Below are 12,506 nucleotides of genomic sequence, written 5' to 3'. Positions count from 1 at the left end.
TCCCTGGTGTGCAAGGACTGTAAGTGCTTTTCATTTTTATGCCATCTGTCCTCAGCTAAAGCCTCCTCCAGCTCTGGGCAGCCTCCCTGCTGGCTGCCTACCTCCCTGACCCCATCTCCCCTCCCTCACCTGCTCCAGCCACACCCGTCCTCTAGATGTTCCTCCAACACATCTAGTTCCCCAGCCCCAGGGCCTTTGTCCTTACCACTGCCCTGCCCGCAACATCATCCCCAGTCATTTCTGTCAGCAAATCTTTCAGGCCTCCGCTCCCACGTCCTCTGCCTCATCAGAGAGGCCCCGTATTTCCTTTGCACGTTTCTGCAGTGCTCTGGTCTGTACCATGTGTACCTGGTTGCTGTGTGTCTCCCTGTGAAACCATAGCATACCTGTCCTGGTCACCTCTGTCCCCAGCACCCAGCCCAGGACCAGGCACACAGCAGAGCTCAGGATCTGGGTACTGAGTGACTGAACTCTCCTGCCACGGACACCAAAGGACAAGAGGAAGCCAGCAGGCATTGTGAGATGAGGAAAGGAAGCTGTCCAAGGAGCGATGGCGGCAGTTCCTGGCTGAGCAGCGAAGGTCCTTCTGGCGAGGAGGCGGAGAACAGCAGGGGCGGGTGCTCCTGGGAGCTACCTGTGGCTCTGGGTGGCATTCATGTGGTCCCGGATGCTGATGGCCTGTTTGAGGAGACCCTCCACACTGCGGAAGTAGACGCTGCTGTCGACAAGGTTCTTCACGGCACTGTAATGGGAAGACAGACCCAGGAGGCACCACCCTGCCGCACCCACCAACTGGAGCTCAGCAGGTACCTGGGGGACTCTGTGGGCCCCCTGAGGGCTCGTCAGGAGCTCAGAGTTTAGATTTCCCTGCCAAGACACGAGGGGCCTTGCGAATGCCAGAAATTCACCTGTGCAACATCTGCAGTAAAAAGTGTCCTATTGTGTGGTTTTATTTTGTTTGTTGTTAATCCTCACCTGAGAATATTTTTTCCATTGATATTTAGAGAGAGTGGAAGGGAGAGAAGGAGGGGGGAAAGAGAGAGAGAGAGAGAGAAAGAGAGAGGGAGAGAGAGAGAGAGGTGAGAGAGACCCATCGATCAGTTAGTTGCCTCCTATACACATGGAGACCAAGGGCTGGGGATTGAACCCACAACCCAGATACATGTCCTTGTCCAGGAATTGGACCCCCAACCCTTCATTTCAAGGGCTGACACTCCAACTGCTGAGCCACACTGACCAGAGCTAAAAGTGTGATTTCCTTTTGTTGAAGAAAAAAAAATCATTTCCATTTATTATCAGAGACCTGCCTGAAAATGGCCACGAGATCAAAGGGAGGAGCGTTCACTGCTACCCACTCTGTTAACTTGTTCATCTTACGCCACCAAGTGTAGTCAGCTTTTCTAGTATTTGATTGCCCAGCTTGATTTAAAAACTCACTAATAAAACAAGAACATAAAGAAATGAAAAAAGAAAAAAACTTCACTAACATAAACTCACTATTAAATAGTTTACCCCAATGTAACATCTTTCAATTTTACACCAACCATTAACACTGCATAAAGTAACTAAAAGCCAAGGGCTCACCCTGGCCAGTGTGGCTCAGTTGGTTGAGCATCGTCCCATACACTGAAAAGTTGCTGGTTCAATTCCCAGTCAGGGCACACGACCAGGTTGCAGGTTCAATCCCTGGTCTGGGCGCATACGGGAGGCAACAGGTCAATGTTTATCTTTCGGTCTCTCTCCCTCTCCCTTCCCCTCTCTCTCTCTCAAATCAATAAAAACGTATTTTAAAAATAAATAAATAAAAGCCAAGGGCTCTTTCATGTCCATAAAGCCATGGACCACCATCCTCAGGAAGATGCCATTTGTCCCGGTCACCCCCTGCCCCAGTGGAGGGGCTAGCACTGCTGATGGCAGAACATTCAGTGGCCCCAGTAGCAGGACTTCCTTTCAAGGAACCTTCACCCACACAGCAGAAACAAGCAGGCAAGCCCCACAGTGCCACAGGTGAGAAACGCTGGGAGTGTCCAGCCTCCACCAAATGACCCACAGGCCATGCCAGGTGCAAACAGCACCTCTAAATAAAGTGGCCAAACTCCTGAGGCAAATGGAACAAGCCAAGGCATTAAATACAGTTCCAGAAACCAACAGAAGTGCAGGAGAAAAGACCAGCAGAGCTGCCATAACGCAAAAAAAAACAACCAGCTACAGTTTTTCACCCTCGGGCATCTTTCCCCTGGGACGGAGGAGACAATCTGAAGATTTAGAGAAAATTTAAACAACAAAAAAAACAAACACAGTCCTAGCTGGCTTGGCTCCGTAGATAGAGCATCGGACTGCGGACTGAAGGGTCCCAGGTTTGATTCCGGTCCAGGGCACATGCCTGGATTGTGGGCTCAATCCCCAGTTGGGGGCATGAAAGAGGCAGCCGGTCAATGATTCTCTCTCATCATTGATGTTTCTCCCTTCCTCTCTGAAATCAATAAAAACATATTTTAAAAACACACACACACACAAAACAACACCAAATGGTACATTCACATTCACAGCAGTATTATTCACAATAGCTAAAACACGGAAGCAACCCAGCCCTGGCCAGTATACTCAATTGGTTGGAGCATCATCCCACCCGTTACCTGAAGGGTCATGGGTTTGATTCTTGATGGGGGCACATGCCCAGGTTTCGGGGTTCAGTTCCCAGTTGAGAGGCAACCAATCAATGTGCTTTTCAAATTGGTGTTTCTCTCTCTCTCCTCTCTCTAAAATCAATTAATATATCCTCAGGTAAAGATTTTAAAAAAGAAAAACAACAACCCTGGCCATTTTGCTCAGTGGTTAGAGCGTTGACGCCTGTGGACCCAAATGTCACAGGCTCAATTCCTGGTCAAGGGCATGTACCTCGGTTACAGGTTCCACCCCCAGTCTCCGTTGGGGCGAGTGTGGGAGATAACCAGTCGTTGTGTCTCACATCGATGTTTCTTTAGCTCTCTTTCGTTCTCTGTCTCTCTCTCCTCTCTCCCTTCCACTCTCTCTCTAAAGATCAATGGAAAAAATATCCTCTGGTGAGGAGTAAAAACAAAACAAAAAAAACTAGGAACTAGGGGAGGGTGGAGGTATGGGGGAGAGCTCAACCAAAGAACTTGTATGCATGCATATAAGCCTAACCAATGGACACAGACATCAGGGGGGTGAGGGCATGAGTGTGTGTGTGTGGGGGGGAGCAATGGGGGGATAAGGACATATATGTAATACCTTAATCAATAAAGAAAAAAAAAAAAAGATAACAGAAAAACAAACAAACAACAAACCATGGAAGCAACCCAAATGCCCACTGACAAATGAATGAATAAACAAAATGTGGAATTTTACTCATCCTTAAAGAGGAAGAAAATTCCAACACATACTATAACACGGATGAGCCTTGAGGACATCACTCTAGTCTAAATCAAGCATGTCAAACTCGCCGCCGGCCATGAGTTTGACATGTTTGCTCTAAATGAAGGAAGACAGACACAGAAAGACAAATACTGTATGATTCCATTCATGTGAGGTTCCTAGAGTAGTCAAATCAGAGAAACAGAAAACAGAACGGTGGGTGCCAGGGGCTAGGGATGGGAGTTAGTGTTTAATGGAAACAGAGTTTCAGTTGTGCAAGATGAAAAGTTCTGGAGATGGATGGTGACGGTTGTATAACAATGTGAATGTACTTAATGCCACTGAACTAGTACTTAGAAGTGGTTAAGATGACAAATTTTATGTTTCCCCAACCTTGTTACACCCTCCTATGATAGATGGGGAGGGGGTCAGAGCTGGGAAGAAGCCTGCCCGAGGCGCACAGAGGTTGAGCAAATAGCGGGAAGCACCGGCCTAGGCTAGAACCTGCTGTGTGGCCAGGGAAATTGACTCACATGCCTCCCCCCTCAGGTGGGCTTGGCAAGACAGGGCTCACCAGGGAGCTGGCTGAGATGCTCCTGAATGCCCAGGTGGTGACCCCCAATGCACAGCGAGGTGATGCTGGCAATGGGGAGGCTGAGGTGCTCACCTACAGGCGTACTCCACTGTGTAGATGGCTCCCTGGCTCTGCTCTTCCCACCGTTGCATGTCGGCCTGTGGGGGTTGTGGGGTGGGGGGCTGTTAGGCAGGGGGAGGCTGCCACCTCTATCATCCCAGCTCTCTGGGATGGAGCACCCGATCACCATGGCTGCAGAGACTGGCCCCCTCCCGCCCCCAACCTTTCTTCCTCCAACTCTTCCCTCACGAGTCCAGGCTTTCTGCTGGACACCTAGCTACTATGTCTTTGCATCAACTGTTCCCTCTCCCTGGCATGCTCTTCCCTCTAGTCTTCACACAGCTGCCTCCTTCTCACCACACAGGTCACAACTGATCTAGGCCTGCTGCTCCTTCTTCCAAATCTGCCCCACATCTGTCCACCCACAGCCCCAACCTGGCTCAGTGACCACAGGCCTCTTGCTTGTGTTCCAGCCTTGACTCATCCCAAGAGCCCCTGCTCCACCAGCAGGCCCCAGCTCACCATGTGCAGGCCCCGCAGGGGTTGGTGGCAGGGGTGCATGGGGCTCACCTTATGCTGGGCCAGCTCTGGCAGAGAGCGGCGCACATGCTCCTGGAGCCGGTAGAGCGCCACAGATGGCTCATTGGCCAGGACGTAGACGCTCTCAGTGAACTTGTCTGTGACTGGTTCCAGAATTGACAGTGGAAGGTGGCAAAATAAGGGAAAAGGATGCACAGACACAAAGAAACAAAGCATAAGACTCCTGATTGCTCAACCTGAGGCCAGCCAGAGCAGTGAGGAGCCTCTGGTGTCCCCTCCAGCAGCTGGGTCACCGGTGGCTCAGGCGAGTGGTTGAAGGACATGGTCACAGATGGCCTCATTCAAATTATCAATGCATCCAGTGAACTCCTGATCTTTCCCTCCCAATTCTACTTGTAGTGGACACTGCTGCTGCCCACTCGGATCTCCTCGAATTCCTTTTACCCCCGTGAATAAATCTGAGATTCCTCCTAGAAGGATCCACTGGTTACTGGATCTGTAAGTGCCTGAAAGTTTATTTATATCCCTGGGTGGCCCTCAGCCATGACAGACCATTGAGGGGTATGAAAAGTCTGTGCCCCTTGCTGTGTGCTGGGACAATTGGGAGGTGTGACTCACTCCCCTAAAACCTCCTTGCCAGATCAGGCTGAGACCAACCTCTGAGGGGTTTTACCTGAGGTTGCTCTTTGCTCAGCCTCCTCCCCAGCCCTGTTCTGTTCCCCCCTAGTCTGTGAGGCTCTCCTGGTAAGTTAATTACACACAAATCCTCATCCCAGGGTCTGCATTCCCAGTCAGCTGGTCATCCATGAGGAGATCTTCTGGTTCTGACACAAAACAAAGCCCAACCTCACCCATGCTTATCACTGCGCTGACCCCGCTGGTCCAGGTATGGCCACTTCCCACCTGCATGCCAGACTCAGCCCCTCCTGCCAACAGTCCCTTATGCACACAACAGATGGAGTGAACTCCTAACGAACACATCAAATATGACCCTCCCTTGCTTGGAAGCCTCCCATGGCTCCCATCAGCCAGAGAATAAAATCCGCTTTCCTCACCCTGGCCCCTAAGGTCCTGTGTGTTCTGCCTGCTGTTGACTTCCCTGCCCTCTGTGCCTTCTGCCTGGGCACAATGCCTCCTGGCTGTCACTTGGACACTCCCAGCACTGTCCAAAAGAACTTTCTGAGATGACTGAAAGGTTTTATAATCTATACTGTCCAATGAGGTAGCCACTACTGGGCACCTGAAATGTGATTGTGACTCAGAAACTGATTTTTTTACTTTAATTAATTTAAATACCCATGAATACTGTGACCAGTAGCTACTGTATTACAGCAAAGCTGTGAACACTTTGCCACCTCAGGGCCTTTGCCTGTGCTGTTCCTGCCACTGACACTACCCCTCCCCCTGCCACCACCCCCACCCCCAACTTCATCCCTCATGTCTCAGCTGAAATGTCACCTCCTGGGCAAAGCCTTCCCTAATCACCAAGAATAAACACATGTCCCTCATTCTCAACCTCAGCACCTTGTTCATTTCTCTCATACTCAAATTCTTGTTCTTTACTAAGTTACCTATTTATAGAAAAAATTAATTAAAGCTTGGATTTGTGAGGACTGGGGCTTCTCTGAGCCTCAGTTCCTCATTTGTAAAAATGCAATGATAACAGTACCCACTCTCAAGGTTTGCTACAGAGATGATCCTATGCTACTGCCCAGGGCAGTGTGGTTGGCAAGAGAGAACCCTGGCATGTCTTGGAATCAAAGGAGGTTGTGCATTAAGTCTGTCCAGTGTGAATTAGTCCAGCTGACCAGCCCAGCCTGCCACCTCCAAACTGTATAGTTATAGAAACTTTTACCCTCTTAGGCCTCCTCCTTTAGAAAATGAGCATGTACTAGCTTACAGCTGTGTTCTTACAAAAGCGGTGGAATTAAATGTACTTGTGCCTTCTAACTAATTAGAAATAACATGTGCCCAGTCGGTGCCCAGGTTTTGGTCTTGATCCCCAGGGTAGGAGGTATGCTGGAGACAGCGGATCAATGATTCTCTTATCAGTGATGTTTCTTTATTTTTTAAAAAAATAATTTTTTTATTGATTTCAGAGAGGAAGGGAGAGGGAAAGAGAGATAGAAACATCAATGATGAGAGAGAACCATTGATCAGTTACCTCATGCATGCCCCACGCTGAAGATGGGCCCGCAATCCTGGCATGTGCCCTGACCGGAATCGAATCCTGACTTCCTGATCGACGCTCAACCACTGAGCCAGGCCGGCTGGGCATCAGTGATGTTTCTATCTCTCTCTCACCTCTCCCTTCCTCTCCGAAATCAATTAAAAAAAAAATTTTTTTAAAAAAAGACAATGTGTGTGATAAAATAACAAGAGACTTCATAATTTAGAAAGTTTATGGCATTTTGTGATTTGTAACTATGTGATTATAAATATATGGTAAGTCAATGTAAACACACACAAATACGTAACTATAAGGCAACAATACGCACGACTGCCACGCCCCAAGCTTTCTTCCAGTGCATTACAAATATCAGTTCATCGAGTTCTCACAAGCTTATGAAGGGAGGGAGGAGGACTATACTCCCCATTTTACAGATGACAAAACCGAGGCACGGGGACTTTCTAAAGGTTTCAAGACTAGTCAGAGGCCGAACCAGGATTCAATGGCAGTTCAATCTCTGCCCCTCCCGCTCCCTCGCCGTCTTTGCCCCCACCCGCACCCCCTGTCAAGACGCCCCTCCGCGAGTTCCTGGGCTCTTCCTACAGCCCGGCGCCTCGCATTACCTTTCTTCCCCTTGAGCTGCATCTCCGGTTCCTCCATAGCGACAGAAGCCCGTTAAACTTGAAAACCGGAACCGGAAGTCTGGAGATGGTGACAGCTCCCTAAACCTTCCCCTGCGAAACCGCACTTGGCCCTGCCACTATTCCAGTACCCATTGGCCTGCCCTCTCCGTTCCTCCGTCTCTACCTAACCCGGAGAGGGGCCGTGAGTGAGAGACTGGGGAAGGGGGCACAGCGGGAGGCAGGTGAGGAGGGGGGTAGGGCCCCATGAAGCTCCAGGAGGGACACTGTGGAAGGGAAGAACCCCCTCTTCCAGGGGCGGATGAATTGGGGAACGCTCTACACACCGCTCACTTCGGACCGTAGTAACGGCCCCTTTGCACCTCACTGCCATCAAATCCCTGCACATGTTTATGAGACCCCAAGACCCAGAGGGAGCATTGTTGTGGACCGGGACGACAATGGAGTCGCCCCTTTAAATCCTGGACGCCCCGCCTGCTTCCTCCCCCTTGCCCTCGAGGGAGAAAGCCACGCCTGCCCGCCCCAAACTGGGGCCGATTGGCTTCGAACAGGCGCAATGAGATCCACCGAGCCTTCTGAGGCTCCGCCCACTTCTCTGACCCCGCGGGACTAGAAGGCGCAGGAGCAATTGCACTGCACGGCTCCAGCGGAAACCACGCCCCTCCAATCCTTAAAGGGCCAGAAGCAGCTCCTACTGCTCCTGCCCTTCCGCACTTTTGGGGGGCAGGGTGCGCAGGCGCAGTGGGGGGCCTCTGGGGTGGGGGTAGTGGTCGAGTATCAAGTTGCTTTCTGTCCCGGCAGAAGAAGCCAGAGCGCTGACCGTCCAGGCTCCAGCTTGCTTCCCGCTACATCAGTTGGAGAGGAAAAGTTTGTGAATTGGGCCTCCAAGTTTTGGGGGATCCGGGCTTGCGGCGAGGGGTGACAGAGAAGGTTCGTGGAAGGTGAGTGAACCTCCTGGATCGGCTTGGAGGGATGGGTGGAATGGAACCAATTACATCTTTGTTGATCCCTCCGTCATTCCGGGGACCACCCTCCAAAAAAATAACCACAGCGAACATTTATTAAGCTCTGCCGGTTTCAGCCCCCCTACTTAGCTATGTAGAGATATGACTTCTTTTAGACCTCATTTCCCCGTCTTATTAATTTGGATACAAGTTCAGAGTAGGTAAGGCATGTGCCCAAGTTCTCACAGCCTGTAAGTGGAAGGATTCCAACCCAGATAGTTGACCCCAGAGCCAGGACTTTTAAGCAATGACTGTTGGATGTGTCCTGGTGGTGGTGGAGAGTGGACCTGAAAAGGAATTGGACTGGATTTAATTTCCCTGCTGAGCCTGAGTTTATCCACCTTCACTGTGCAAGGCCAGTTATGCAGCTGGTACCTAACTTCATAAGAATTGTTCATAAGTATTGTCATCTCTCCCCTTTAGGTGCCTCCATTAGCTCCCCACATGGAGCCCACCCAGCCTTCAGAGGACCTCAGCCTGACCCAGCAGCCTCCCACCCCAGAATTTGGGGAACCTGAAGACCCCAGGGATGAGGCCCCGGATGGCTCAGACACAGTGGTGCTCAGTCTCTTCCCCTGCACCCCAGAGCCTGGGAACCCTGAACCAGATGCTGGCGCCTCTTCACCTCAGGGTAGGTACTGCCCTGGGCTCCAGCCTCTGGGATGCAAGGACTGTGGCATGTCAGGCCCTAGTTGGAGCCTCTGTTTTACGTCTCACCACCTAGGGCATACATGTCTTCCTGCTCCACCCAGCAAGGGATTGCTTGTTTGTTTTTATTATGGTAAAATCCACATAACATAGAAGTTACCATTTTAACCAGAATTGCATATAATTTAGTGGCAGTAAGTACATTCACAGTGGTGGGTAACCCCAACCTCTGTCTGTAATTCTAGAACATTTCCATCACTCAAAAGGACCTAGGTCATGACTTCCACACAGCAGCAGGACCCTAGAGCTGCCAGTCTCTCAGGAGACCTGATGGCCTTGCCCCATACCTTATTTAAATCTCTGATGACAGGCAGGGCCCAGGACCCCACTCAGGGTACTCTGAGAGCTGCCTTTTCTGATGAGCAACAATCTCCAAATTCTTCAGGTTTTCAGGAGATGACCCATTGATGTCTATGGGCCATCCCCAGATTGGCCAGTGGGTCCTATAGCTTCCAGCTTCTCGGGGCTCAGCTCCAGTAGCATCAGTGGAGTGGAAGAGAGAGTCATGCAGTGTCTTTGGTAGCTCTAAACCCCCAGGGTCTAGCTTGAAGCCCCAGAACCCTTTCTCTCTCTTCCACCAGGCAACTCCCTAAAGCACTCCACAACCCTCACCAACCGGCAGCGGGGGAATGAGGTCTCGGCCCTGCCGGCCACCCTGGACTGTGAGTGGCCCCTGTCCTTAACGGGGAGCGGGGAGGGGGGATGGCAGGGCTGAGAGGAGCAACTTGGGACAGAAGCTAAACTGAGGCACAGAGCAAGGATGGGACAGGTGAGGACACTGCCTCTCTCTGGCCCCAGCCCTGTCCATCCACCAGCTTGCAGCCCAGGGAGAGCTGAGCCAGCTGAAGGAGCATCTGAGGAAAGGTGTGTGTCTACACCCATGTGCTTGTCTGACCTTGTGTGCTGGTGTGTGCATGGGTGCTGTTGTGACCTGTGAGTGTCCATGCGTGCCTGTGTCTATGCTTGTGTACAAGCTTGGCCACTTGTGTGTATCCACATGTATCCCCCCATCTGACCCCAGCTGCCCACCCGCTCCCCGCTCCCACAGCTTTGGGGAGAGTGGGCAGGGGTGCAGCCCAGTGGTACCACCCCCTCCTGCCAGGCGACAACCTCATCAACAAGCCGGACGAGCGTGGCTTCACCCCCCTCATCTGGGCCTCAGCCTTCGGAGAGATAGAGACCGTCCGATTCTTGCTTGAGTGGGTGCGTCCCTGCCCAGCTGGGGACTTCCAGGGACTTGAGGGCGGCCAAGTCTCAGCTGAATCTGCCAGTGCCATGTCTTTAGATGTGGCTGCCATGGGGACACAGGATTCCAGGGGATCTCCCACTCCTCCCATCACCATTCTCTCTGCTCCCCCCAGGGTGCCGACCCCCACATCCTGGCCAAGGAGCGGGAGAGCGCCCTGTCACTGGCCAGCACAGGTGGCTACACAGACATCGTGGGGCTGCTGCTCGAGCGTGATGTGGACATCAACATTTACGACTGGGTGAGGCACCACACGCCGGCCCTGGGCTCCTTGCAGGGTACCAGGCCTGCTCTGGGTGCTAAGAACACAGGACAGACTCCTCCCCAAGCCTCACAGATCTCCTAGGTTTGGTGGGACGGGAGGGAGGGAGGAGCCAATATAGAAACACTCAGCTGAGATGTATGAATAATGCTGTGATGGCAGTCACATAGGCAGCTGGCGATCTGCATAGCCAAGGGAGGTCAGGGAGGGCTACCTGGAAGAGGGACATCTAAGTTAACCCCCTAAGGAGAAGCTAGACCTACCAGGTGATAAGAGAAGGAACAAAATAAAAAAAGAGAGAGAGAGAAGGACCCACATTAAATTGGAGGGTGCTGGGTGGTATGAGAATCCAGTAAAGGTAGTGCTGGTTGCCCCTGCCCCTGACAGAATGGAGGGACGCCACTGCTCTATGCCGTGCGTGGGAACCATGTGAAGTGCGTGGAGGCCTTGCTGGGTGAGTGGGAGTAGAGGCTGACCTTGGGGGCCCAAGAGCCCTAGCTGACACTGCAGGAATCCTGAGGGCCAGGGAGGGGTCAGAGCGCTGCTTGAACAGATCTTGCCTGCTTTTCCCAAAGGACTGATCAGGGGGCAGGAGGTGGTGGGACACCACAGGGGTCTGGTCTCAGGGACCCTGGAGGTGGGAGTTCTGTTGGCCACATTCTCAAGAGAGCTCAGTCTCTTGTCCAAGGCCACATGGGCAACCAACAGACCTGGGGCTTTGTCTTTGGGGGTCACTGGATCTCCAGAGTCCCAGGCCCCATTCTGGGCTCCCAGTCCTCCCCTGCAGCCCCTGCTCTGCTTTGTAGCCCGAGGAGCTGATCTCACCACTGAAGCTGACTCTGGCTACACCCCAATGGATCTCGCTGTGGCTCTGGGATACCGGAAAGGTCAGCCTGAGACACATGGGGAAGTGACAGGGTGCTATAGGTGGGGTGACCAGAGAGGGTACATGGGGCATACCTCTTGGATACTGGCAACAAGAGTGTTCACATTAGAAACATTGAGGGCCACTGTGTACCTGGCTTGGACATGTGCTAGGCTTAGTTCTCATGGGGCTCCCTATGACTTAGAGGTGGAGGTCAATGTGTGTCAGTGACTGAGGTCATGATGGAGGACACTCAGGCACTGAGAGGCCCAAAGGAGGCCCTGGCCCCACCTCAGGATGGATTGGGGTCACAATGGGCTTCCTGGGGACCCAGGGGGAGGGAGGATGGTCCAGGCTGGAGGAACATCTCATGCAGAGGCCTGGCAGGGTGAGGACACCCCAGAGGGAGGGAGCCGGCCACAGTGCACAGGGCCATGGAGGCCACTCTCTGAGGCAGGAAGTGGGTATAAGTAGAGACCCCAGTTTGACTCCTCACTTCTCCATTTGCTTCCCCACCCATGAAATGGGGTGATCCTAACAGAACCAACCCCTGGGGTCATGGGGGCGGGATTGATGGTTTGGGAAATATCCCCTCCTTTCTTCAAGGAGTCTTCCATTTGGGACAAATCAATCTTCATAGCCCTTCTTGTCCTTTCATACATATAACAATTCACTGATTTTGTTTTGTAAGGAATATTTTTATAACTCTGAAATGCCTCCAAAAAACATTTTTATAAACTTAGGGGAAACTGAGATTCCTGGGATAGGGGCCTCAGTCTTCCCAGCTGTGCCCTCGGAGGGGTGTGGATGTACCTATGTATGAAATCCACGTCCCAGTGTGGGAAGGCCCCTGTTCGTCCTGAGGGAAGGGTGTAGTTCTCAAGGTAGTAACCCCCGGGGAAGGGAGGGTGCCGGTGGGCGTGTTTCTCTGCAGCCCCAGTTCCATTCATGGCCCACCTTTTCCTTGTCCTGTTTCCAGTGCAACAGGTGATCGAGAACCACATCCTCAAACTCTTCCAGAATAACCTGGTGCCCGATGATCCTGAGTGAAGGCCACCTAC

General features: G+C 52.0%; 3 protein-coding genes across 8 annotated transcripts in view; 1 reads left to right on the top strand and 2 right to left on the bottom strand.

Annotated features, from left to right (window-relative positions):
- Nucleotides 1-628, bottom strand: part of MEF2B (myocyte enhancer factor 2B) — a 22,939-nt gene extending 22,311 nt beyond the window's left edge. The window contains exon 1 of the mRNA XM_054717240.1: nucleotides 387-628. Coding sequence (XP_054573215.1) covers nucleotides 387-516 — 130 coding nt within the window. The 5' untranslated portion in view covers nucleotides 517-628. The remainder of the gene's footprint in view (nucleotides 1-386) is intronic.
- The window catches only part of BORCS8 (BLOC-1 related complex subunit 8), an 8,911-nt gene extending 1,445 nt beyond the window's left edge, over nucleotides 1-7,466 (bottom strand). For both annotated transcript variants that reach the window (XM_008156362.3, XM_028132424.2), the window contains exons 1-4: nucleotides 7,343-7,466; nucleotides 4,580-4,692; nucleotides 4,043-4,107; nucleotides 635-742 (exon numbers count right to left, since the gene is read on the bottom strand). In XM_008156362.3, coding sequence (XP_008154584.1) covers nucleotides 635-742; nucleotides 4,043-4,107; nucleotides 4,580-4,692; nucleotides 7,343-7,379 — 323 coding nt within the window. In that variant the 5' untranslated portion in view covers nucleotides 7,380-7,466. The remainder of the gene's footprint in view (nucleotides 1-634; nucleotides 743-4,042; nucleotides 4,108-4,579; nucleotides 4,693-7,342) is intronic.
- RFXANK (regulatory factor X associated ankyrin containing protein) lies at nucleotides 7,462-12,506 on the top strand. 5 transcript variants are annotated; one of them, XM_028132419.2, is made up of 10 exons: nucleotides 7,462-7,544; nucleotides 8,162-8,301; nucleotides 8,788-8,995; nucleotides 9,654-9,734; nucleotides 9,871-9,936; nucleotides 10,121-10,275; nucleotides 10,434-10,559; nucleotides 10,968-11,034; nucleotides 11,387-11,467; nucleotides 12,425-12,506. In XM_028132419.2, exons 3-10 carry the CDS (start codon nucleotides 8,809-8,811, stop codon nucleotides 12,493-12,495), a joined length of 834 nt encoding a protein of 277 aa, XP_027988220.1. In that variant the 5' UTR covers nucleotides 7,462-7,544; nucleotides 8,162-8,301; nucleotides 8,788-8,808; the 3' UTR covers nucleotides 12,496-12,506. The 5 variants fall into 5 exon arrangements, with proteins under 5 accessions (XP_027988220.1, XP_027988219.1, XP_008154582.1 ...); XM_028132418.2 differs by having other exon boundaries at nucleotides 7,540-7,584; XM_008156360.3 differs by lacking the exon at nucleotides 7,462-7,544 and having other exon boundaries at nucleotides 8,123-8,301; nucleotides 10,175-10,275.

This window comes from Eptesicus fuscus, chromosome 6 (genome assembly GCF_027574615.1).
Source record: "Eptesicus fuscus isolate TK198812 chromosome 6, DD_ASM_mEF_20220401, whole genome shotgun sequence".
NCBI lineage: Eukaryota > Metazoa > Chordata > Mammalia > Chiroptera > Vespertilionidae > Eptesicus > Eptesicus fuscus.
Note: the sequence above shows the minus strand (reverse complement) of the source record. Positions and strands in the feature narration are given on the sequence as shown.